Source organism: Buceros rhinoceros, unplaced genomic scaffold, assembly GCF_000710305.1.
Source record: "Buceros rhinoceros silvestris isolate BGI_N320 unplaced genomic scaffold, ASM71030v1 scaffold3231, whole genome shotgun sequence".
In the NCBI taxonomy this organism is placed as follows: Eukaryota; Metazoa; Chordata; class Aves; order Bucerotiformes; family Bucerotidae; genus Buceros; species Buceros rhinoceros.
In genome coordinates, this window is record NW_010395773.1 from 12,632 (window position 1) to 38,149 (window position 25,518).

The window sequence follows — 25,518 nt, forward strand, 5'->3', positions numbered from 1 at the left end:
TTTTTTTTCCTAAACATGTCGAATATGCAAGAGTTGGATTGTAACGAACCCTTGAGGCTGCAGGTAATTTGTACATACTTACAAACCTGTACCCCATCACTGTCATTGTACTCATAATTACACTGATTAACCTCTCCATGAAACAAAGTTAAGTAATTTTTATGGTCTACATTTATTTTTGAGAAACCGTATCTTTTTTTTTTCCTGGTTGCAGAGAAGCACTAAGTTCCCTTGTGTATTTTCCCCATTATATCATGAAATGGGGGTTTTAAATTGAAAGTTTATGTTCAACTGCAGTATAGGTGATAAACTCAAAAAAGCATACAAATAGACACTACAACATCACATTTGCATGGAGTACATTTTGTAAGGAGTTTGAAAAAAGGGCAAGAAAAAAAGGCAAAAAAATAAGGTCTGGTCCAACGTCTTTTAAAAAAACAACAACAAAAAACCCCCTTTCCTAGTGAAAGTATTGAATGTTGACTTGAGTCGAGAACAAATGAATTCCCTGACTAGGTAAGATGCAGCTCTCACAGTGCTGCTGCCATTCTTGATCAGAACCGTGCCGGAGTTCCATGATTTCTCATGTATTCAGCATGTGCTTACTTACAATAAACTTTATTGAACATCCTAAATGTATGCCACTAGTGTTTAACCAGAGCAGTATTTTTTAGCACTCGCTAAAATGAGTTTCCTCGGTATTTAGCATAAAACTGTTCCAAACAAACCACACTTTGACAAGGTAGAAAGGCAGAGCCGTAACACTGCATTTTCACATGCTTTTCACTTCAAACTACATTCCAGGCCCCAAACTGAGCTCAAAACTGAAAAGCAAATATATACATCTCGGGAGGAGACACCATATTTAAAGTTTCGCGTACCCACACCTCGAGGTGGGTACGTCTGGAGCACCTCACACCACCACCGTCAGCTGAAGGATTCCCCAGCGCGGGCTGAGGTTCTGCACGAGTCAGATGAACTGGTGCAGCAGAAGTCAGCTGCTCCACGTTACTGGTGTACCTGCCCCATATATGCAAACTGCACAGCTGGTTTATGATAGCCAGCTGCATTCATCAGAACTACGCACTGACGGGGGACAGAATTCTTTGTATTCACCCATGAGAAAAATCTGTTTCTTCTAAAGTACTGCACAAGCTCCTAAAGTTGGATTCTATGGGGACGGGCGAGAGACTTGGCCTGAACTACGTGTACCTCGCGCAGCCAGTCAGTGAGGTGAAATGCAACACGTCTGTCTAAAAGGAGTGTGAGAAGCTGAAATCTAAATAACAAAAGAGCTAACTTGGGAGTTCCTATTCATCGATCTGCATTGTAACATATGTCTATCTCCGGAATAAGATTTTGACGCTCCTATCTCAGGCAATTGCCTTCTCACAAACAGTTCTCTATTCCGTTTGGTGTTTGCCGAAGGCAGCAGGTCTCACGTTCAGGAGGAGGTGTACATCTCGCCCACACGCTCTGCAGTAACCCTCCGCTTTCCAGCTTACGGTGGCATCTTATGCGGAGATTAACCTTTACAACTGACAAAGCAGATATATATTCATACACTCCTGTCACTGAAAAGGCAGGCAAGTGATTTGTGTGAGTGTACAAAAGATGAATGTCAAATTTGGAACAAAAACCAAGCGAAAGCCTGTTTAAAAAAAATCACAGATAGGGGCTTTTAAAATAGGACCTACTGTAACATTTATATTACAAAGAAGCAAACTGAAGCAAAAACCAACTTTACAAATTTTAACATCTGTTCATTTTGAAAAGCCATCACCATTCTAAAGCTGCGCGTGGAAGGAAAATGGGTCAAAACCACCTTGCTTTGTCTTTTTTTTTGGTATGTGTAAAAGACTTCAGGACAGCAGTATTCACTGAAAATAACCAGCCACTTGTTAAAAGCAACTTACTGAATTCTGACCAGAGCGTTAACAATAGGGTCAGACAAGGACAGTCCCACACATGCATGTAAACACACACAAACTTTGATACACACACAAGCGTGGCAATTATTCTAAAAGCAGAAAAATCAGTCTCCCTGGGATAGCGATGAGAACACTATGTTACTTTAAGTGAGATAGCTGTGGAACCAACGCTCATTTGCTGGCCTTCGATGGTTTTGAAATCTCCGCAGCAGTGTCCCATTAACAGACTTCTGGAGGGAACTACTGCCGACTGGTAAGGAAAAGGATTTTCAAATAAAGACACTGTTTGTAGGCTGCCCTGCCTCAGTCTGAAATGGAACCAGGGGGCTGAAGCTCACTTTGGTATGTTGTCACTCACTGGGATTGGTACCGGACCACCCAAGGGACTATAGCGCACCTGACCAAAGCTTCAACTAGAAAGCATTGAGTGCAAGTCTAGAAGAGTTAACGCTGTTTAGACCACCCAAGGGACTATAGCGCACCTGCCCAAAGCTTCAACTAGAAAGCACTGAGTGCAAGTCTAGAAGAGTTAACGCTGTTTAAAAAAACCCACGCATCTTTTGAAACGGAGTAAGTAGAATTTTTTTCCAGCCATGTCCTTCAAAATCCACCTTAAAGCTGAAGACGATCAAGAAAAATTTTAAGTAGAGAATCAGTGCCACACAAATAGGAACTTGCAAGGGCTCATAAATACAGAAAGCTCTGCGTATCTGTGGTAGGTCAGAAGAGGGAATAAGCCTTTTATGAAAACTGGTGCGTCTCTAAGCGACACTCTCCAGTATTCCAGGCCAGCGAAGTGCAAGTAGATTGCTGAGCGGGCACACCCTGCTGGAGCCGAGCGCCAAGGCAGCAGGGCACAGGGACATCGCACTGGCAGCGCGGTTAGGCCGTGCGCAGCAGCTCCAGCTCAGTGCTCACCCGGCCAGACCTGGGCTAGTCCTACACAAACCTGCCTGACACCTGTGCTCCCTCTCACGCTTCTGGCCGTATGGTGCCGTAACACGTCAACGGTGCGCAGTGTCAGTCTCTTAACTCGAGCTCCAGAACGTAGAAGCGTGGCTAAAGGGTTTCTATACCAAGGCAGGAAGCAGGATGGCTGTGTTCTGTGCACTTGGTTTGCACTGGCACGTTTCCAGGTGTGTCAGCATCTACGGTAAATTCATCCCATAGTTCGGATGAACTACTCCGGGACAACAGAAAGTTGGCAGTAACTTGCTTTAATTAACACATAGGAGTTTTCTTAGGTTCAGTTTGCTTAAATCCAGCTTTTATTCGTGCTTTCCTACTCCCCAGAAAGTTCCCCGTCTAAGACAGTTCAGTGTCTTTAAATTTAGAAAAGCAAAAAAACCCGAGTTTCTCTTCAGGTTACATATTTCCACGGCAGACTGATTTCTGAACCAGCATTTCCAACAATCCCTTTTCTACAGATAGCTCTGACGTCTCCAAGTTACGTAACTCTTTCCATTATCAATTCAGTTTTCCTGAGGCCTCCGTCTTGCAAGTATACCAACCCCCCAGCCTCTCAGCTCTTGCTTTGCATTTCTGCTGCGCGCTGTCACCACTCCGACATTCCTAGCACTCTTGTTACACAGACCGACACATACCTGATTAAACGGAGGACGAGGCCCATCACCCAACAGAGGCGTTTTCTGCTGCTGGAAAGGCAGAGGGCCCTGGGAGGGGTGCGGCCCCCTGGAAGGGTTCGGTTGTCCCTGAGGTCCTTGCATGTTTCCTTGAGGCCCTACTAAAGAGCCTTGTGGAGGTCCCTGCTGGCCTTGTGGACCTGGTGGCCCACGCAATTCCTGTGGCGGTCCTAACATTGTACCTTGAGGTGGGGGTCCCTGGAGGCCCCTCATCTCTTGGGGACCATGTCCTAGTAAACCACTTTGCATATGAGGACCTCTCATTTCTTGTGGATGACCCATCATCATCCCTTGTGGACTAGGTCCCTGGTTATCTCTGGGTCCTGGTGGACCTTGCATCCCTCTTGGATTAAGTCCCATCAAAGGCCCTTGAGATATAGGTCCCTGCATCCCTTGAGATCCTGGAGCTCCTTGCATGCCATGAGGAAGAGGTCCTTGCATTCCTCGGGGACCAGGTGGCCCTTGCATTCCTTGACCACCAGGGGGACCTTGAGGACCCAAATGACCTTGTGGGCCAGGTGGACCCTGTGGTCCTAAATGAGTCTGAGACCCAGGCAGACCCTGTGGTCCCAAGTGGCCTTGTGGGCCAGCGTTACCCTGTGGACCTGGAGGGCCCATCGGCCCATGGGGGCCAGGATGTCTCTGCATTCCTTGATGTCCATGTAAATCCTGAGGCCGTGGCATTCCTTGTGGAGGCCCTTGGGGGCCTGGAGGTCCTTGTGGTCCCATGAAGCCTTGTGGACCTGCACCTCCTTGGTGTAACGGACCTTGAGGTCCCATTTGTCCTTGGGGTCCCGGAGGTCTGAACTGTCCTTGTGGACCAGGAGGTCCCATCTGAGGCATATTCATTGGCATCTGCTGAGGTGGAAGGGGCTGCTGAAATCCTTGAGGCATCTGTGACATTGGGCCTTGCCCTGGAAAAGGCTGGGGTCCGTGCAGAGAGCCTCCTGGAGGTGGCGGCTGCACTTGCTCAGCTTGCTTTTGTGCAAGTCTCTCAATCTTCAATTGCTGCCCGAAAAAAGAGAGACAGAAAATCAACTAAGTACAGAAGTAACTTCTGCAACAGCTAAAGTAACATGTAACATCTAAAAGTCAGAAGCCGTCATCTCATTTCTCAGGAGTTTAAAAAGATTAACAGAAACACAACTAAAGAGAGACGTACATCAGTGTAGGTAACTGAAATGTGGGGGCCTCACTGAAAGTTTCACAGAATCATGCATGAAGTCCAATATCCTGTTCAATAAGACGGGGTTTTTTTGAAGATGGAAACTACTGCAAAACTAAGCTCCGCGTTGTAGTGTTGAGGTCTGAACAAATCACACAGAGCACTAAAATTTGCTAATAACCATCTTTGCATACACACCTCCAAGAGCTGTGGGTTTGTGTACTGAAGCGCTGCCATTTCCTGTTCGATCTCTGCCTGTGTTTTCTTTTTCTCTTCCAGTTTAATGTCTTCCTTTCTATCATTCAGTGGCTCAGGCGGGGGAGGCAAAGGAACTTTATTCTGCATCCATGCCTGTAAAGAATAATAAACACAAGATGACTTACGTGGAACAACATGTATGCACTTTATAACATCCTGTTTTCCAGGTACAGATAAGAGATAAGGAATTTAACCAAATATTTAAGGATTAAATAGTAATTAAACTAACTACTGCAGTGAATTATTTTGCACTGGGTGTTGACACAGAAGAGCTTGTGTGGGAAGTCTAAGACTTCGCACACTTTTTGAAGCTAGGAAAATAAAACGTTGTTCTCCTGTTCACTGGTGTATCAGGCACTTACCTGCTGGAACTGTGCTGGTATTGGCTTTGCATAGGGCACTTTCTTCTGCGGCACCTTCTTTTGGTCCTTTTGCATTACTTCCTCCATTCCCCAGTCCAGTCCTGGGATTGTCATTTCAATATCGTTGGACTCGTCTTTCCCTTTAGCACCGGGGAGACAAACAGTCAGAGCAATGCAGGTTTACAGAGAAATCCTGTTATTCTCCTTACAGCTTATTTAGCAAAAGAAAGAGGTTTTCAACTCTTCCTCCTTTACATGGGATGTGCATGGAGTACAGAGCTTGAGAAAAAAGTGTTTGTGCCACCAAATCATATGAAAGGAATGACAGAAGTCACACAGTATCTGGATGGCTCAGGAAAACGCTTCCCCATAGCTACTACTTACCCATCTGCTCTTGCTCCATGGCTATTTTCAACTGTTCAGGTATTCCCATCCCAGGGATAACTGCTAGGCTGTTGGGTTCCAGATCATCTAGAGAAAAACGATCGCTATTAATACTTGGTACGGTTTTCCTTATGCTATCATTTTACCCGTTTGGATTCTCACCTGCTCCTACCATTGGTATCATTACTATTTCACAACTGGCAGACACTTCAATTCTATACGTGAATTTCAGGATATTAAAAGAACTGCAAATTTACATTCCTAAATACACCAAAAAGTCACAAACTTGGTCCTTTCAGGGAAGTTACATTTAGGGTAGAAGCTCAGAAAATGAAATAACCACCCATTCCCATTTTTATTACAACAAATCTATGTATTTCAAAACTTCAATTGGATTAATGTGCAGCATTTTAATTAACATGCCCAAACACAATAGAGCAAATAATCAAAAATCTGAAGAAACAGAGGCAACGCCAGAGATGAAATGGTTGCTGAGGCATGCCATAGAGCTAGGCAACCCTGAACAGCCTAAAACCACCCAGATCAACCCTTAAGAGGGGAGTAAAGCTTTAAGATTTTAATTAAGTTCAATAATTTGAAAAATTTTCCTGATGTTGTCCATGACCATGGGAAGTCTTGAAGCCACATGAAGTTTTCAAAAATAAAAGTAAGCTGAAGACATTTGCTAGAGGGAGAGCCAAACCTCCTTCCTGTGATTGACAGAGCAGGTCTTACCTCCCGGAGCTGCGGGGAAAAAAGAGAACTCATTGTTGGAATGGTAATTGCTGGTTACATGGAGAGTAACAACATCCTTGTTTAAAAAAAGAATCTTTGTCTAGGCAACCACCAATGCTATGACACCGTTCCACTGTCTTCCCCAAAAGCTGCACTCTGGTGTCAGCGAAGGACCTAGGCTTGCTCCTGACCCCAACCCTCTTTCTTCCACATCGAGGGAAATTGCCTTACCGTATTCCACACCATCCTCCGACATCCCAGGCAGCAGATTCAAGTTGTAACGATCTCGCATTTTATCTCCAGGCCGATTTCTAGTCCAAAACTTGCTGTCAAAAAGAAGTTATATGATCTCAATAAAGGTTGAAGACTATTAATTACTTTTAATCAAACTAGTTATTTAATTTTTAGCATTCTATCTTCATGATATGAGGATTCAACTCTTACTAAATCAGGTTCAGCACTAGATCTGAACATCAGGTGTGAAATCAAACCAAAAATAAAAACCCCCAATTATACCGAATTATATAGTTACAATTCAGAAGATACTTCAAAGTGTGAGGGGTATACGTGCAAGCATCAACATCAGATCCTGAACATTCCAAAAACTTCTTGCTCAATTGAATACATTCCTCATACACAACTAACCTGGTAAATACACACATCCACGCACAAATATTTACTCCATTTATAAAATGCTCCATGTTTACAACGTGTTCAACCTAAAAGCACGAACTATATTTCTCCAAACATGTCTACAACTGTGAAAAGACAGACATGACCAGCAGATGATCTGCAGGAAAAAATGCTGTGGCAATATTTTTTTAGCAAGAAACTACAGCAACCCTGTTTTAAAAATTTCTTCAGCAGATTTCAAAGCACACAAGCCTGAAGTCTTCGTATTTTTTAAGGTTTCCTTATATGAAGGACAAGAGGTTAGACTCTACCTTTTAATGTAAAATGTTAGTGCCTTCCCAGTTAGGCAAGTCTGTGTCTCTGCTTTGCCCACTGGCTGTGTATCAGGATCATCCCAGTCTATTCTCTCTTCACTGATGCCACGCACCTTTCTATTTTCTCTTTGTATATACGTTCTTTTAGTTATATATTTGAAAATACCTGGTGTGATCATTTGAGCCCGAACAGAGAATGTGTCCAAGGGGATGCCACGCCAGACTCCAGATCATTCCTTCATGGGCCATTTCCATTCCGCCAACCTCCTTCTCAACTCTGATACGTAAAAAAAAAAAAACAAAAAAAACAAACAGTCATCACTCAGGTGAATATCTGCTACAGATAAAACACAAAACTTTTGCTATTCAGTTGTTCCTCTTCCTCTATCCCACATTTTGCTAAACTTAAGCCCCTGTTATTTTTATATTGGGTCATTTCATTGTTCCCAGCTGTTCTTAATAGGGAATCGTGTAATGCAGGGATTTTAAAGTGTACATTGAGAATCAAAGTAATTACAACATCTCAGAACAAGCTCTAAGAAACTGAGATTTTCAATCGTTCGTCACCCTGTCAACAAAAGACTATTTTCTGTGCAAGCAATTGCTTCCTTTAAAATACACCTGCACAGGAAATCTTCATAAATGAAGCATATTCACAAACATCCTCAGGTACAGAGAAAGACTACACCATGAACATGCACGTTACGTACAGATTCGAAGGTGGAAAGTATACTTTCTCTTTAGTATAATAGCTTGCACATCTGACCCACATCCTTCCAACGTACTGATGGAAATGCCACCTACCCAACATGCCAGAACAACAACGAGCCATCAGACCCTCCACTGGCGAACAGCCCTTCATGAACAGGATGCCAGGCCACAGCTGAAATACAAAGCAAGCCACAGCGAGAACTATAACTCTAGGATCTCTAATGAATGAAAATCAGAATATCGAAACTTTAATTTTTAATCCAAACTTATTAATAAAAACCCACATAATTTAACAAACTCTGACCTGTGGCTTCCTTCTTATGACCCCTGAAGACCTGAAGTTCTTCTTTCAGATTACGGATGTCGAAGAGTTTACAGAGATGATCACGGGAAGCTGTTAGCAGCCAGTTGCCATTCAGATTCAGTTTCACCTCCATCACTGTGTTTTTATGAGCATGTCTGCAAGCAGAGAAAGACAGACCGTCCAGATACTGATTTCCCAAACACAAATGTGGTAATTTACCAGTCTGAAATATTTAGGTCAATAACAAGGTAGTTCGGGCTACTAAACCAGAATACTGTGGCTTTCTGTGAAAAAGCCCTATGTCATAATCTTGTTCTTTCATTCTTTGGAGCAGCTGGTAATGCTCGGTGAAACAGCATTCTGTAACAGCGCATGTTTCACCTGCAGCATAAGACATTTTTCATCAGATTAAACATCTAATTTATGCTTCCATATCTCAATTCTGGTTTTCAAATGAGAACTCTGTGACTAGGAGGTCTGTGGAGAAGGACAAAGTTAATTTAAGTAAGGAATATTCAAGTCACAATTTTCCAGGTATTGACTTGACTTTATCTAACCTCTATTTTCTGGCACAGCTAAAGCATGAGCTCTGTATTTGAAACAACTGTGTATAGCCCAAAAGATATAAGGCAAAAAAGCTGAGAGCGAATTTTAAAAAATTATGAAATTAGCTTATATTTGAGCAAATCAAAGTCTGCGGGCAAGGACTTACAGTGTGGCAAGGCTCTGGCCAGTCTTGGGATCCCAGAACTTGATGGGCTGTTGGCTATCTTTACTTCCTGATACAACTAATCCTTTCGTTGGATGCCAGTCAACACATTTCACATCTGCTCCATGGCCTGTTGAGAAGATAAAGGAACATTCACATAGAGATTTTACAGATACTGAAAAATTAAAGAGTGCACACCTTATAACTGTAATGAAAATCTGAGTTCACATTGAGATTTTACAGATACTGAAAAATTAAAGGGTGCACACCTTATAACTGTAATGAAAATCTGAATGAAAGGCATCACAAACAGGACAAAACCCATAAAATCAATCTAAATAAAATTCTGAGTTATTTTAGTTGCATTCCTTCCACTAACCACTGGGAGCATCTTTTTGGTTTGAGGGCATAATCCAAGCTCACTTCACCAACATCAGAAGTTTCTGCTCAAACTGGTATTTTCCTTTAGGCTTTAGCCCTATACTATTATACAGTATTTTAAACATAACACTGATGAAGCGTTGGTATGGAGGTGGTAAGGGAAGACAACACTGCGACACTTCACTTTCTGTGAAACGCTGTGGGAACAAAAAGCAAAATACTTATTTGTTCTTATCCTAGCAGTACTGCCCTTTTGCTGCCCTGTCAGAAAATAAGCAAAAAAAAATTAAATTACAGATCTGAAAATTAAATTAGCATATGATGAAAAGAAATCTTAGCAGATGTAACCTCTTATCAGGTCAGACAATTCAGGTTTTCCTAACGCTCAAGAGTTAGGAGAGAAAAACCTTCATGCTATTTCATTTTAAATGGACTGCCTGACCTTGACAAAGAACCAGTGCTGCTCAGATGATCTAAAATTTGTCAGGAAGAAATGCCTGTTCCTGCTACATGACAAAATGAGGTTTCTGAGCTGAACTATAGGGATTTGGAGAAGAAATAATGAATGATAATTTCTTTCTCCAATCCCTCTCCATGCCAGGCCATTTCAAGGGAAAGCCAACAGTAATAGTCAATACTAGAAAACGAGGCAGCATGCAGTAACTGCAGAAAAAAGCAAGGTAAGAAAGGAAGGGCTGCAACATAAAGGCATTGAGGTTATAAAATGGTATGGAAGAACGTTAGCATGTTCCATGAATGACAAAGCGTTCTCAAAGTCAGACAGCTCCCACAAGCACTACTTTGCTACATGGTGGAGCACCTAATTCAAGCAGCACAAGCTGCCTTAATACAGGCCTCAGTTCGACGAGACATTAAAGAATAGCATCAGTCGGAATTCTCCTGAGGCCACAGAAAAATCAAATTAGAATAAGCAATACACTTCTGTCTTACAACAAAAGGAAATCATTTACACACAGAGCACTCTCTCCATCAAATGAGTACAACCTTCCTCCTCTCTGGTGTAAGGGACAGACGGGACAGATTCTTGACCCAAGAAGAAAAGAGTACAGCTTTGGCAAGTGTACAGGGAACAACTTTAAGGATTGACTGACGACATGGAGGGAGGAACTCAGCTCTCCTCCCCAGCCATAGCAGGCAAAATTGCCCTTGGAATATGCAGGGTCTCAGGAAAGAGCAGGATCCTCAAGTTGCAAAGACTGTAAGCGTGCTCAAAAGCAACTGCTCCAATGGTCTGTCTTCCCAGCAGAGGGGCACTTGGTGATGTATTCTTTCCCCTCTCTCTGTCTTTTCTGATGCAACAGGAGATGAAAGGCACTGTCTGTGTAGATCTGCTCTGACTACATCTCTCTCTCTCAACTAAAACATGAAGCTGAACAATGAGCAAACTTGACTTCTGAGTGTTTATTTGGGAGGAACAATTTGGCCATTAGTAAGAGAGAACACACTCTTCCTCCATAGGGGAGGACAAGTCACGCTTGCAGATTTTCAGCGGGTGATAGCCTGTAGGTACCTGCTATTCTGCAGCCCCCAGGGAAAGACAGAATTTAATTCAAGGGCAACAATAGGCCCTTACAGAGAAATGTTCCCTTACAGTTAACAACTGGTTGAACTAAGAAAACATGTTCAGGGTAGAACACTTGTGTACTACCATAAATAGGAAAAAACCCCAAAGCCTGGCAAAACCATAGCAAAAAAACCAAACCTGCACAGACTGGAATTACACTGGCTTCGCTGCTCCTGAAAAAATGACCATTACTAACACAAGGACTGCTCCGTTTGGTCGGTAAGATTGCATCCGAAAACAAGATATGCTGGTGAAAGGTGGTGTCGGGATAACAGCTCATCTTGCGCAAGGCCTGATTTAGGCTTTTCTTTCTAGACCTAACCCGAGTTAAACCAGCCCAAATATGTATCGTCAGAGAAAAAAGGCTCAGTGGGCAAAGCAGTGCAAGTTCAGAGCCACACGCCTGAACAGCGCGCCTGCAGCACCTGTCCTCTGGAAGTCTCCAAAAGGGAGCGACAGCGATGGGACAGCCCTGGACTGACGGGCTTCTCAGGAGCCAGGTTTGATAGTCACTACCCACCAGCCCCAGACCACAAAGCTGGACAGCACTAAAAGATGCCAGGACATAAATTCTTATCAGCAGGCTTTTGACCATCATCATCACATTAAAAATGACCACGGGGATCAGAAGAAACTTACCCTGTTTAAAAAACACAACTATCATAAAGACGGGTAACGGGCATTCCCTGCAGAGAGCAATCTTTCAGCCAGTGAGCTCTGGACTACAGCAACGGGGGGGAAAACAGGGATGTGACCTCATCAAAATGATCTATTGCCCTCAAGAGAGGCATCTCTTGGACAATGTTCTGCACTAAATGGGATCGTCATACATACTTTGCTATAGGTTCCTAATACAATGAAGCTTTCTCAGGAAAATCAATTACTTCCTACAACAAATATGCTTTAAATAAACTATTCCCAAGGGATGAACCAACCCAGAACTACGTAAGATAACAAAGAAAAGAGAACAGCATCATCTAATCACACCTTTTTTTAATGTTTTGGTTTATTTCCCTTTTTTTTTTTAATTGGAGCAATTGACCCTGTATATTGCTTTTCCTTCTTTCTGCTGATAGATATACATAGGAGACAGATGATTCAGAAAATACATTTAAAATAAAACTCCAGAGAAGCAGCAGCCTGGCAGATTTTACTTTGTAGTTGTTTTCAGTTCTCAGTTCCAGGCATCGAACTCTGCTCTGGTACCGAGTCCCGTCACCAAGCACCATGCTCAGAAAACCTTAATCCATGCAAATCTCTGTAGTTTACATTCATTAACTGCTGACTCTAAACAGCTTCTGCTCAGTAACTTTAACAGTCACACATGTTTCTCTGTGACCTAGGAGAGCCAGGACTGGAATTCCTCTGAACAACATGCGCACCCTTTCTGCCCGCTGAGCCCACCTGTTACAGATGCAGAAGTTCTGTCATTTCCCTACGTTGTAGAGACGCTGTATAGATAAATGAATTGAAGTGTGTGATTTGTTTAGAAGTCATGGCCACGGAAAACCTATAAACTAACTGAAAGACTGAAGGTAAAGATTTTTACTAAACTGAACTCATTTAAAATAATGAGTTAATGTCTGAGCATAAAACCAAGCATGTGCAGATTCTTTAAAAAGTTCAGATACAAAAGTATTTCTCAAATAATATTTTTCATACGCACAGTACATTTGTGAACTGAGTGACTGTAGTAACAACCCCATTAATTAAAATCCAGATAGTTAATACTTCTAGCCAACTTATTTGATAAGGGTTGTTCTTTAAAAGACAGCGAACAGAAACACTTGGTGAAAGCCATAACAAGCTCGTGTGTAAGATTGTGTGTAATAGCATTCGACCAAATCCAGCAGGAAGTCTGGAAAACTACACATAAATTAAGGTCTTGATTTTTTTCCCTCTCTCACTCTAATTTCTGCATATCGGACTTACCAATACATATGTATCATATACATATGACAAAGTTGTTTTGGACCATTGTCTTATTACAGTCTATAATGTATCTATATATTTTGTAATACAACTGTGTATAAACTGTTAATTATAGATATATCAGGTTTATTGATGTAGCTAATTTTTTTTTTTCTAGTATGCCCTTTCCCCTCGGAATGAACCCCATTCTGGAGGCTCACAGATTGGAAAGAGGATTTTATAGACGATCTTGGAGGATGTCTAGATCCTTCTCAGCAATTACTTGAATGTATATACACATACTCAGATGACGCTCTTAGGGCATCTTGTACTTTTTTAGCATCCACATTCCAAAGAAAATGGATATTTGGATATTTAAATGACTGTTTAAATGCAACAATTCTGACTTTCTCATTTACAGAGAATTTGTTTGCTTGGATTTTTTTTTTTTAAATACATGGTTCTTTTGTACGCTTTTAAATGGGGATTTAATAGAGCTGTGTATCCTCCGCTTGTATTAGTCAGACTTGAAGCTAGTTCATCGCCACACAGTAATGTTTACCTTCCTGTAAACCGTATTCCCCAAATAACAGAACATCTCTCAGAAGAGCAGGTCCTTTGTAGAGGACTGTTTCCAAGAGATCTGCAAAGAGACATCACCTCTTCCTACCATTCAAGCTAAGATTCTCCACCCCAAAAAGGGTGGGGGAAGAACCTGCAAGTCAAAGATAACGGAAAACAACTGTTAGTAGAAAGGTTCGACGTTTTCTACATACTTCCCTTAGACTGTGATAGTTGCTTACAGGCAAATTGGATTATTCTGCCCATTCAGTTTTTATGGAAGGGTTTTACAATGTTACCTGTCGGTTACCTGCTCCCCTAGAAATTCCCTGCTTCTCTGTAAAGCTGACCTATGAATTAGGTATCTACCTCGTATCTACAAGAACCTAGGGGCTGTTTTGGTAACACCGATCAGGTTAGCAATAAGGGTAAGAATGTATTTTCACTCCAGCAGGTCAGCGTTCTTTGCCCTACCACATTCAGCGAACTATACCCCGGAGAGCTGACCCACAAGCTCTTTTATTCTCCACTCCAAGGACGAGCACCACAGAAACCCTCCATCTACAGAGACACAGTATGCTTTTTCTTTTTTAGCATAATGTGGGAGGTTGGTGAATAAGGAATTACAGGAAAAGCTTCTTTCAGTCTTCAGTGGATTAAGAACACCTCCCACCACACTTCCAGACCTCTGTCCCATAAACTGAAGTGCTATTTTCCTTTATTTGCCCACAGTCTTTCTCTAGCTCTCTGCTAGTTTATTAAATGTGGTATTTAGAGAGACTGCCGAGTTTTAATCTACCTACAGGGAATGTCTCCTAGATCATCAGCGCTCCTCTAAACCAGCAGCAGAATGGGATATAATTAAGCTTTGTTTACAAATCTTATATTCTATAATCATACTAAGTTTTCTTCCCAGGCAAAAGCTCTGAAAACAGGACAGTTTGTTTTTATCATCTGTGAAATCAGAAGAAATTATTACTGTGAATAATTATATCAGAAATTATTAGTGTGAATAATCAGTAAACACTAACGAAACAGGTGTGGGTAAACAAATGAGTTTTCCCAAGATTACACAGACCAGGTAAACATATTTCCATTAATTTGTATGTGCTGGTCCCAACTGAACTTACACCACTCAGCTGGAATTCTACAAAATCCTAACACACTAGGAAAAAAACCCCCAACTTTAACTTAATGCTAGTTACACGCTTGCACAGCAAATGCACTGCAAAGAATAATGAAAAAATCTTGTAATAGTATTGTAATTACCAGTAATGTAGTGATCTGAATTCCTTACATCTATTGAAAGTCAATGACAATGTCTTCTGTAGGGGTTTATAGTGAGGGGAAAAAATTCAGGTGGGTCCCAGTATATGTGGGAACTGAGTCAGACAGGGTTCAGTCTTTAACTCATGGGGCTACTCACACGTCAAAGGGAATGTTTAAATTCTTCAGAGAATTGAAGGTAGAATGTTGAGCAACTTCCCAGCTGAGACGCATTGCTTTGAACAGCAAGAAAAATTACACAACTGAAAATTGAAGATTTGTGGTGTCAGGTCTTCTACGCTACAGAGATACCTTTCCTTTTAGACATACCTGCTTTTCCCCAAACCCTGAATTTATTCTTGAGCATCAACACTACCTACACCCAAGTCAGGTTATTTCCTGTGTGTGTTGTAAAACATATAGAAACAAAACAAGTTTGACAGCAGGTTGTGCAACAGCACAGTAATGGGACCAGCATCTGTAAGAGGTGAAGAGCTGTTTAACGCTCTTAGAAGTGAGAACTATACAAAAATCAATTAAGTATGCACGCTTCACAGTTTCTAAACATAAGACTAGTTAAGTCATATTGAGACTGATCACAGATAATGATGAACACAAAGTTATTTTAGTCTGTAAAAATATTACAAAATACTAATTTTGCTTAATCAGTATCTGTATTTTCTAACTTACCATTTTTAATTAAAAAACCTCTATGTAGAACATTAAGTGCATCTCTGTCACAGAGTTTTCACCTACGTGACGATGCTTTAAAACACAGCACAGTGCTTACAGCAAGCAGTCATTATTTCTAATTAGGAAGTCATTATTAACGTTAAACAGAAAACCATCAGGAAGCTTAGAGCTAGCTCAAGCAAAATGACAGGAAAAATAGGGCAGAAAGTGTAAAAAGGGAAGATACGCCACATTAAAGCTGTCCAACAGCTTCTTATTCAATAGATGTATGCTAGAGCCTAGCGGTAATGGCAGCTGAATTCAAGGACAAAAGCAGGATCTCACCACAGCTTGAGTTAAATTATTTATGAAAAGCAGACTGGATTCTACTTTGCACTTAGTCATCTGTAGAAATTCTCATGGCACATTACTTACAATTCCTTGGCAGGTATTCATCAGAGAATTAAAAGGGCTTTTTTAAATTGCCAAAGGTAGACCATCACCTTTTTTTTTTTTTGCTGTTTACATTATCTGTATAGTAGCTGGGACTAGATGTTCTTTTCTGTTCAAAAATTAGCCAGCCTACTTTGAAAGCAGCAACACGCTTTGCATTGACAGAAAAAATTTATTTGCAATGGTATTTACATTTAATGATAATAAAAATAACTGTTGTACAAGAAACATTAAAAGTGAACAGCAATTGTAAGAAAAATTCTCATGCTTCATAACATAAACAGCTGACAGGAGCCAAAAAAAAACAAACCAAAAAACACTCCCTCAGAGAAACGGCCCCACAATTTTCTATTCCTTGTTTTCTGGCACCTTCCTTTCAAGTATCTGGTACGAGTCACGATCTGAGCTGGCACTGCCTCTGCCGAGTGTTTCCTGTCTTAAGCCATCAGAGGAGACCGATCTCCAGTCAAATGCGCCATGGCAACCAATACAGAATGCCGTACAGAAAAGGGGACAGTAGAGCTGTGTCCAAGAATAAAACAACTGGCAGTCCCTTCAAGGGGAGAACAAGTGTAAACTCAAAAGATGAGAAATCAGATGATTTTGTCAATCATTAGACTGCAGTTCCAATAGATTTGCAGCTTTATAGCTGGGTACAGAACCAGTTTGCTGGGCACCGTGGTTTTTTTGTAAAAGCAAAACAAATACCCCTGAAACGTGAGCTTTCACCTTAAAACATTCCCAGTCCTCCAAACACAAAACAGACAAGAGTTTTGGAGTCTGCTCATAGACTGTACCATCAACTTTTTAAAAAGAGATGAAGCTGATTAGAATGTCAAATAATTTGAAGCCTCACAATGACTGTTTATCTCAAAAGTGACATTTAACTGCTGCTCAGTCTGAACATACATTTTTATGAATTGAGAACAAAAGAGCATGTGTTAAAAACTAGTGCCTGAGGCTAAAGCTTCTAGTGACGTAATTAAGATGCACTGATTCAAGAGTACCTTCAGTGAGGTTTTTTTTTTAAACGCAAACGAATTTCATTCACTAATCACTGAAAATGTTGACTGGTGTGTTCATGTTCTGCCATCAAGGTGTCAAAATCCCCAGCCTTTCCACTTGTAGACTTTTATCAAGCCTTTACATGTTACACACCAAAAAAAGCCAAAGTTTGGTATTTTAACTGAATACTACAATAAGTAATGGAAAGAAGGAATGTCAAAAACGTGAGGCTAATAAAGAAATTTTGGTGTATCCTAAAATTCAGCATGGCAACTTAGTGAAAGGAAGGAAAAGGAAGGAAATCAGGGACACACTGCAGAACCTAGTACCAGCTTGCCTCAAGTTCTGTCTGTGCTCTGGTCATAATTTCAGTTAAGGTTGTAAGCAGTAGAGTCAGAATACTTAGTTCCCAACTCGGCAAAGAGAAGAAATACTTCCAGATAAGCTAAGAGTAACCATCATTAATCATTTTCAATATATAATTCCTTTAACACCCTGCTGGATGTTCATTGAAGTTCTGCTGGTGATTATGGCTGTTGCAAGACAGAAGCATAGTCCAAATATCTAGCTTAGAGGTCAATTCAAGTTCCAAACCACTGTCTGTCCAGAAGAGCAGACACCACTCTCAGCAAACTGCTAAAACCTGAGAAAAAAATTCATTGATCCCAGCAGAAGTTGTTACAGAAAGTCTTTTATATGACTTGATATATCCTTACTCCCAAGTGAACCCAAAACACCCAACACAGAAGGACTACCAAGATCTTCCAGTCAACTTAATCTTCCTTCAAAGGAAGAACAGGTTTCGGTGTGGTTTTACTGTTAAGACTACAGGGTAGGATCCTACTTTTTTTACATCCCATTGAGAGAAGAGGTACTATCAACCCTCTTCCCTACCAGACAAGTACATTACTTTTAAACACAGCCACGTTTGTCTGGCCAGTCACAGAACACTGGTCCAGCCAGCTTCTCACCGTGAAGGGATAGCAAGTTTGCAGAAAAATGGTTTTCCTCCTTGCCAAACAAAATAGCCAGGTAAGCTACTTTTGACAGCCAGTTCACTAATACAGTACGTACCACAAGTATGAGTTCCTTATAATTTTAGGCAAATAAATAATTTTTTTGGTACAAAGTTCAGAAAACTACTCTCCTTGGCTGTAGGGCTGATACTGTATGAGCACCTGCTCTCAGGAATAAGTGAACAGCAGTTGGCCCAGGGTCAAAGAAAAAAAGTTATCAAACTTCATTGTATAGACTCCAGGAAATGATTTGTGTTAGTCAATATTCCAGACAACTAGCAAATGTAAGAGATCCAAGAAGGGATATGCAGACAGAGGCCATTTAACTTGCTCTTTGCACTTTACAGTACCACCCAGATGGAGCAAACCAGGAAGCAGCAGCTCTACTAAACTGCTGGAAAAAAGGAGAGCACGTAATACTGGCCTAAGCTCCTTCTATCCAGAGGTAAGCTGAACAGACAGGAGAATTCTCACCTCAAGTACAAAGGACCAGTTTTCAAGCAACTGAAATATGAAAGGGCTGGAAATTCTGAGGACAGAAACACTCAGAATGAGCAGAGTACCATGAAGTAAAACAGAAAAACCCCTCAGCACGTAATACCATACAGTGACTTACAAACATATCTAATCTAGTGATGAACTCAGGGCTAATGAGAAAGAGCAAAATTAATTTTAAAAATCAGTGCAAAAATGCAATTAAAATGCAAGAGCAAAACAATTAATTGAATAGTGTTAGTGGAACATAACAGAGATAATACCTTCTATTTAATTTCCAATCAAGCAGCAAAGAAAAGATAAGCTCAGGGGAGAGGCAGAAACAAGGAATGTCTTATCAGTCTTACTTCAAATTTCTACACCATCAGTGCTCTTACTTCCCTGTGCTTTCCTATATCGCCACCACCACATCTGTGGACTCAGCCCACTTTCCTGCCACCTGTTAAATTTGAGATTTAGGAAAGTCTTTTCCTCTTTCAGATTTAAAGATAATACTGAAGTCCCTATACAAGTAGGAGAACCCAAATACTTCTTATTTCTGTTTCAATTCTAAAGACAGGTCCCTATAAAGCAACTGTTTTGTAGAGTGTGTCTGTATAAATATCTGCGAAGCTCTCTAAAATACCATGTATCCCCAAGTATCGTTTTAAATACCACAAGCATATGAATGATCAAATAGTAAAGCTCTTCACATGCGATAAAACAGAGAGACAGGGAAAAAGATGGTGTTGAAAACTTACCAGGGATTTTGTGCGATAAAACCTAACAAAGAAAGGGAGAGATGTCAACAGAAGAAATGGAATAAAGCAATCCAAAGAGGGCTTAAATCACTGAGATATATCAAAACCAGAGGAAAAACTATGGAGAATATGTACGACAACGTACATGGTTATGAGAAGAAGAAAGGCAAAGGGGCTCATCACCAGTTCAAGTGGTGTTCCAAACAAAAAATGCTGGTTAACAATTTGTGGAAACTGTTGTTCTCGGATTCACTTACTAACATCAAGTACACGTGAATAAAATGTGGTATTTGATTTAAAGTGCAGGGAGAAAAAAAAACAATCACTATTTCTTCTTCACACACACAAAAAAAATAGGTGTGAAGTAGATTCTCTAAGACAGGGGACTGTTTTTTCAAGACCAAAACTGAGGATACAAGAATTAAACAGACCCCACACCACATTACAGATAGACTGAATATTTCTTTGAACTCTGTGCTTCTTGAAATGACTACCACTTAGATTATTTCACCGCTGACTTCAAAGGAATAAACAAATCAGACGAGATATGAATGTTGTAGTGGTGGTCTAAGTGTGGCGGTACTCTTTGTGACAGTCTGTGACTTAATCTGCAGCTGAAGCTACAGGTACATGCACTAGGCAGCATGTTACAAATTTCCAAAACAAGCATAAAGGAATGACATGGAGGTTTGCAGAAAGTATCCTAAGAGCTTTCTGCAACTATATAGCAGTGTATGTTCTCATGAATTATGTGGAACTTACGGAAGAAAACATTGATTACAACAGGAAAATTTTCTCCGTGGAAGCAGAAAAATACTCAATTCAAATGCCACATCTACACCTGGAGCACATACTCCTGGATGTTATTGCACACCCCCCATGTTAGCATCAGAAACTTCATCTAATATTTCAAAATGAAAGTTGTCCCATTTACCAATAAAGGAGAGACAGAAACATTGCTAGTCAAAAATCTTAGACATACAGGGGGAAAAGTGAGTCTGAAATACTTTTTGGACTCTAAAGTTTTAAAAAAGCTTTAGAAAAGTTTATACAAAATTGTAGAAAACACATAAAAAGCCAAATGAGATGGACAAAAGTATCCATGACAGAGAATGTCCGTCTATTCCTAAGTGCACGCATAGCAGAAAAAGAACAATTGAGACCATCGCCTCAGCAATGCTAAAAATAAAGAAATGTCTAAATCTTTTTGAAACAATGATCTTGCCTGCGGTATTTTAATTCAGCCTTCTTTGTTAGAAGGCTAGTGCAAAAGCACTAGTACTGGAGATTTTAGTTATTACTATTCTGTAAATAAAAGTTGAAACTATAAAGTTATCTACAGGACTTTTTTGTGGGTTTTGGAGCATTTGTTATATGAAAACACCACCACAGAAGATATTGCCGAACTTCAATCATGCGAATCACCTGCAGCTCTGTTAAAAACACAGGCTCAAACCACCAGAAGAAAATGCCAACCAGATAATTTAAAATAAAAGGCGGAAGAGAACAAGCATTTACTGGGCAGATGTGATTCGGGAAGCAGCTCTTTCCCAAGGAATTCTTAGATTTCTCTCGGTGTTTTCTGTAGCAGCTTTTAATCTTAGATACTCCAAAAGAAAAGAAACACTAGTATGTCTTGCCAGTCTCAGAAACGTACAAACCAGTCCACATAATAATGAACTGGTTCTATCAGGAAACTACAGAGCTAGGACACTCAAAGCAGCGCTTTGGGGAAAATGCAATACGTTTGCAAAATACCAGGAAGAACAAAGTAAGTAGGTTAGGCACATAAACAGCGAGGGAAAAGGCATCACCGGCAAAAAGCTGCTATCCTGACCCTTGAGCGGAGCTGATCCACGTTCTTCAACCAAGCCCCTTTACAGGGCTGCCTATGCTGTGCAGAAATACCTAAGCTGAGGAATGGAAAACTGCAGAATTCCTCTTCTAGGAAGGTGGACTTTAGAAATCTTCTGTAAAATAAAAGTACTGATAAATTGAGTCAGTGACTGTGGGGGAGGTAGTAAATCCTCCTCTTCACTTGCACAGATAGTATTTGAATGAGACCATGTATGGAGATCTAACAGAGGCAGAGACCAAAAAAGAATGACTTTCATGAAAGACGGTGGCATCATCTCTGCTTCAGAAAAGGCTCCGTAAGAGCAAGCCATTGCTACCCAAGTAACCCATTCAGGTAAATGAAAAAACAAAAACATACTTTTTGGCAAAATGATGCAAGATAACAGTTCTGCCCAATTTACATTTTGATTTTTAGTATGGCAAGCCTGTATTGAGGAGCAAAGTGCATTTTTAACCTTAAAAAGTTAACAAAAAAAAGGAAGCTTTAACAGGTATAATCCCATGTCAACAGTTTATTTTCAGAGCAAGTTAAAATACAGTTATTGCTTTCGTACACAGAATAGACCTTCATTAGACTATTCTCTATTTTTGGAATACAAAATCCCTTGTGAATTATCTGCTGCTAGAAGATGTAGTTTTACAAGCATCAATGTGTCATGAACACAATCAACTGCAACATGCACTACATTGGAGAAAAAGGTACAGCAGGCTGAGAAACTCCTTCACCTACCGGAGACTGGGCATTAATAATGTGTACTCCATCAGCAGTACCCTAACCTCCTCAAGACAGCACATCACTGAGGCTGGTTGTGCCTTTGTATCAAAGCATCTTCCACGGAAAGCTCTAGGGGGTTTATGTTCTTTTATGTGATGTCTACAGTGAGATGCAGTTTGCATGACAGACATTCTATGGCAAAATAAGCGGCAAACCCCATTATTCCTGCTACCAGATATAAACAAGGAAACTGTAACAAAAGGTATAGTCGATTTTAAATAAAAGCCTGATTTGTCTAGCTAGCACACAGTTCTATGAAGTCTCTTCTGCTACTGTGTGAATGAAGAGGAACTTCTTTTTTCATGAGAGATATTCTAGATCAGTGCAACTGACCACCTTGCACTAGCAGACAATTTATTCAGACTGAGTGGAACTAGCATTACCACACCACATCTGGTCAGTAGAACGTGTTACCTAAATCAGCAGGATTACTGATTGCTACCAAACCTCCAGTTCATAGTAACTGGCACCGAAGACTGTAATAAACTGAAAAATTAATTCACTTTTCACCCCTAAGCTTGAGTCCTCCTTTCTGTGCGAGGATGGCAGAGAATATTCTGATACTCTTCATGCCTAGTAAATGCAACATTATTTTCTAAGATTTTTAATAAAACACTTCAAATTAAAAATCAAATTAAATTCTTATTAAAATTCCCCAAATTGTTCATTTTCAAATACCAGCACTAAACTATGTTTGTTAAATTTAAGTATCTTTCAGAGACTACTTGGCTCATGCACTTTGGCACCTTGCAGAAAAGTTTAAAACCTACTCAAACACAAACATTCTGTTGGAACAGAAGTTATTAATTTGGTCAATAAAATACTGTGCAATGGGTTAAAAATAAATTCTAGTATTTCTAGTAAATAATTTCTGTAGAATAAACCACCATTATTTAGAACCTCCTTTGAATTTCAGCCAAGTGCTTGCTGCATATGTTGCGGTGATGATACCTGGTATGACAGAGTTCTCCAGAAACTAAGGCAACTTCAACCACTGTGCAGAACACAGACTTAACTGCCGGTATTTTCATCCAGACTTAGGAGAAACAGGCATCCTCGTGGTGAAGTTGTAGACTGGAACATACACGCTAAGTGCTCTTAGGGAGAAAGAGCTGTACATTCCTTGAACTCCGTGACAGAGGGAAAAGCAAACGGCAGAGTGGGAGAGCAGCAGGCAGCACGAGGAAGCCTTTGAGCAAGCAGGGTGGTTTCTTCCGACAGGAAGCAGCAGTTAGAGCTCTACAGAAATGGCTGGCAGGATTGTACCTGCTATTCAAAGCTGCCACCATTCCAGGTTTGTAACGTGACCACAGACATACTAAGGTTTAATACTAACATTAAAACTTATGATGGCATTTTCACAAAAGCCTCGTTTGAAATTGTAGTACATACTGCATTTGCTGACAGAAACGACAAATCTCACATGCTTGTGTAGGTGATCGAAAGGATAATTTTCTCCTTCATTCCTTTGGAAGCAAAGGAAATTCTTGATAAGCTGGGAATAGTGTGAAAGAGAGAACCTACCTTTGCCCAAAGATCTTCAGAATACAACTGCAGAGTATAAGTCAATCCAATGTAATAGAAGAATTGTCAGGTGAATTTAGCTTTTTACATTCCTCATCTTACTTGTGGAGAACAGGGGCTTCCAAGAGGAGAACGGTGATCCACAGAAACCCAGATTCATCTACGGTATTGATATTTCTAATCTAGTTTTAGGAAACTAGCCAGAAGAATGATTTTGAGAATATATGTATTGCCAGAGAGGAAACACTTATACCTTCATTTAAAGTAAGCGGAGTTCCTGCTAGGGAAGCAACAAAGAGTTGTTGCTATTTGAGGGTTTAAGAGAATAAAGCAAGATTTTTAGGGAAAAGACATCTTATTATCCAACTATTTCAGCTAACCTAAAATAAACAGGTTTCTGTGTCCTTAGTGGACAGTGTGGATAAAAAAAAAAAAAAAAAAAAAAAAAAAAAAAAAAAAAAAAACCCACAAACAACAAAAAAACCCATTTTTTCTAACTGTATTAGCTGGTCTAATCACAAACATCATTTCTGCCTAAGAATTATGCATGGGTAAGAGTGACCAGAAGGCAGATGTAAAGAAAAGGCAGGATTCTTCTTGACCAGGCACAAACAGCAAGCAGTAACACACTGCACCACAGCCAGCTGCAGACCTAGTCAACCTTTAGAAAACAAGAGATGTCTTGCTAACAGTTTTTAGACCTTGTAACTATGCTATATGCAAGTACGCTCAAAAGCTGTCCAGGTAGTATCTGCTGTGTGCAACTGTTCCCTGCTACTGATTAGTTACAATTCAGAAGGGGGAATTTTTTCTACAGATGTTGAAATGTGTTGCTGCTCCTTTCTGAACTCAGCTGTAGTGGAAACACCAGAACAAATCTGGCTTGGAATCTTCAAGTGCTTTAAAAGTAGTGAGTTTCAAGATAAAGCAACTTGTAATTTGTTTTTAAAGATAATTGCAGTCTCAAAATTGTATTTAATACTGTGCAGTCTTCTGTTAATATGCTTATGCTTGAAAATTAAATAATTTGGTCTTAGAGATAAGTGTGGGCACGAGCAATAAAATACAATATGTAGACCAGCTTCTGATTGAAAGAAAAAATAATTCTCGTAACATCCATTTAATCTAGATATAAAAGCTGATATTTACAAACACACCAGGTTTACTTATGGATCCTTTGGAGAACTTAGAAACATGATCTAGAGAAATCACCCTCAAGCACAGTTAATGACAAAGCAGATGGACAAACCTAGGCTGCTTCTGTTTAGGAATTAAAGCAGTTAGATAAATGACTTTTTTCTTTTAAAGCAAACTCTTTTGGTCTATTTTAACCACACATGTACTTTAGAGCTTTACCACCTGCACAACCTATTTCAGGCCCACATAATTTTGAAACAAACAAGAAAGCTGCAAACTAGTACTAAGTCCATAAAATGTGCCATTGGGTACCATTATAAAGGCTGTATACTTAGAGACTGACTGAAATTGTGCTGGGATATATAACAATTGTATATTTATCTATTTCTTACATATAGACAGATTTTTTTACCTCTCTGTTGCTATATAATCAAGAAGGAGCTTTGAAGAAGCTGACAGCATGCTATCACATCTTCCATCTCATTTACAACATTTTCATGGCTTGTAGGAGGACTTGAAGCAAGTACTTAAACTTCAGTAATGATTAAGTCGAACAAACTATTAGTCACTATGGAATGACCATTTGTCATCTCTGGGAAAAGTTCCACTAAACATTAAAAAATGTTTCCAATCCAAATAGATAGTGTGCATTTCCTCAAGTATGTTAAAAGCTGGAAGAAAAACAAACTAAAACAATAATGAATTATTGATACAGTCTTTTGAAGGTCAGTTCCTTATGTCGCCTTCAGCTGTACACCAGCATATACAACTAAAAATCAAATCACCAGGATTTTTTGTCCCTTTGTCTCCCCTTTGGAAAAAACAGGGGGATTCAGTATCGTAAGACCGCAGAGTAAGTCAAGTTGGAAGGAACCTCCCAAGTCTCTTGTTCAACTTCCTGCTCAAAGCTGTTGGGCCAGACCAGGTGACTTATGGGTTTATACAGTTTTAGTCTGAGGAGAACTCTCACACTTTTCTACTGCACTAGTAA

At 40.2% G+C, this 25,518-nt stretch overlaps 1 protein-coding gene across 4 annotated transcripts in view; it reads right to left on the bottom strand.

Annotated features, from left to right (window-relative positions):
• Positions 1–25,518, bottom strand: part of WDR33 (WD repeat domain 33) — a 51,103-nt gene that overhangs the window by 9,228 nt on the left and 16,357 nt on the right. For 2 of the 4 annotated variants that reach the window (XM_010145646.1, XM_010145645.1), the window contains exons 7-16: positions 9,153–9,279; positions 8,441–8,595; positions 8,230–8,308; positions 7,592–7,702; positions 6,710–6,804; positions 6,479–6,487; positions 5,744–5,830; positions 5,360–5,499; positions 4,938–5,090; positions 3,536–4,582 (exon numbers count right to left, since the gene is read on the bottom strand). In XM_010145646.1, coding sequence (XP_010143948.1) covers positions 3,536–4,582; positions 4,938–5,090; positions 5,360–5,499; positions 5,744–5,830; positions 6,479–6,487; positions 6,710–6,804; positions 7,592–7,702; positions 8,230–8,308; positions 8,441–8,595; positions 9,153–9,279 — 2,003 coding nt within the window. The remainder of the gene's footprint in view (positions 1–3,535; positions 4,583–4,937; positions 5,091–5,359; positions 5,500–5,743; positions 5,831–6,478; positions 6,488–6,709; positions 6,805–7,591; positions 7,703–8,229; positions 8,309–8,440; positions 8,596–9,152; positions 9,280–25,518) is intronic. The other 2 variants (XM_010145644.1, XM_010145643.1) reach the window with 1 other exon arrangement.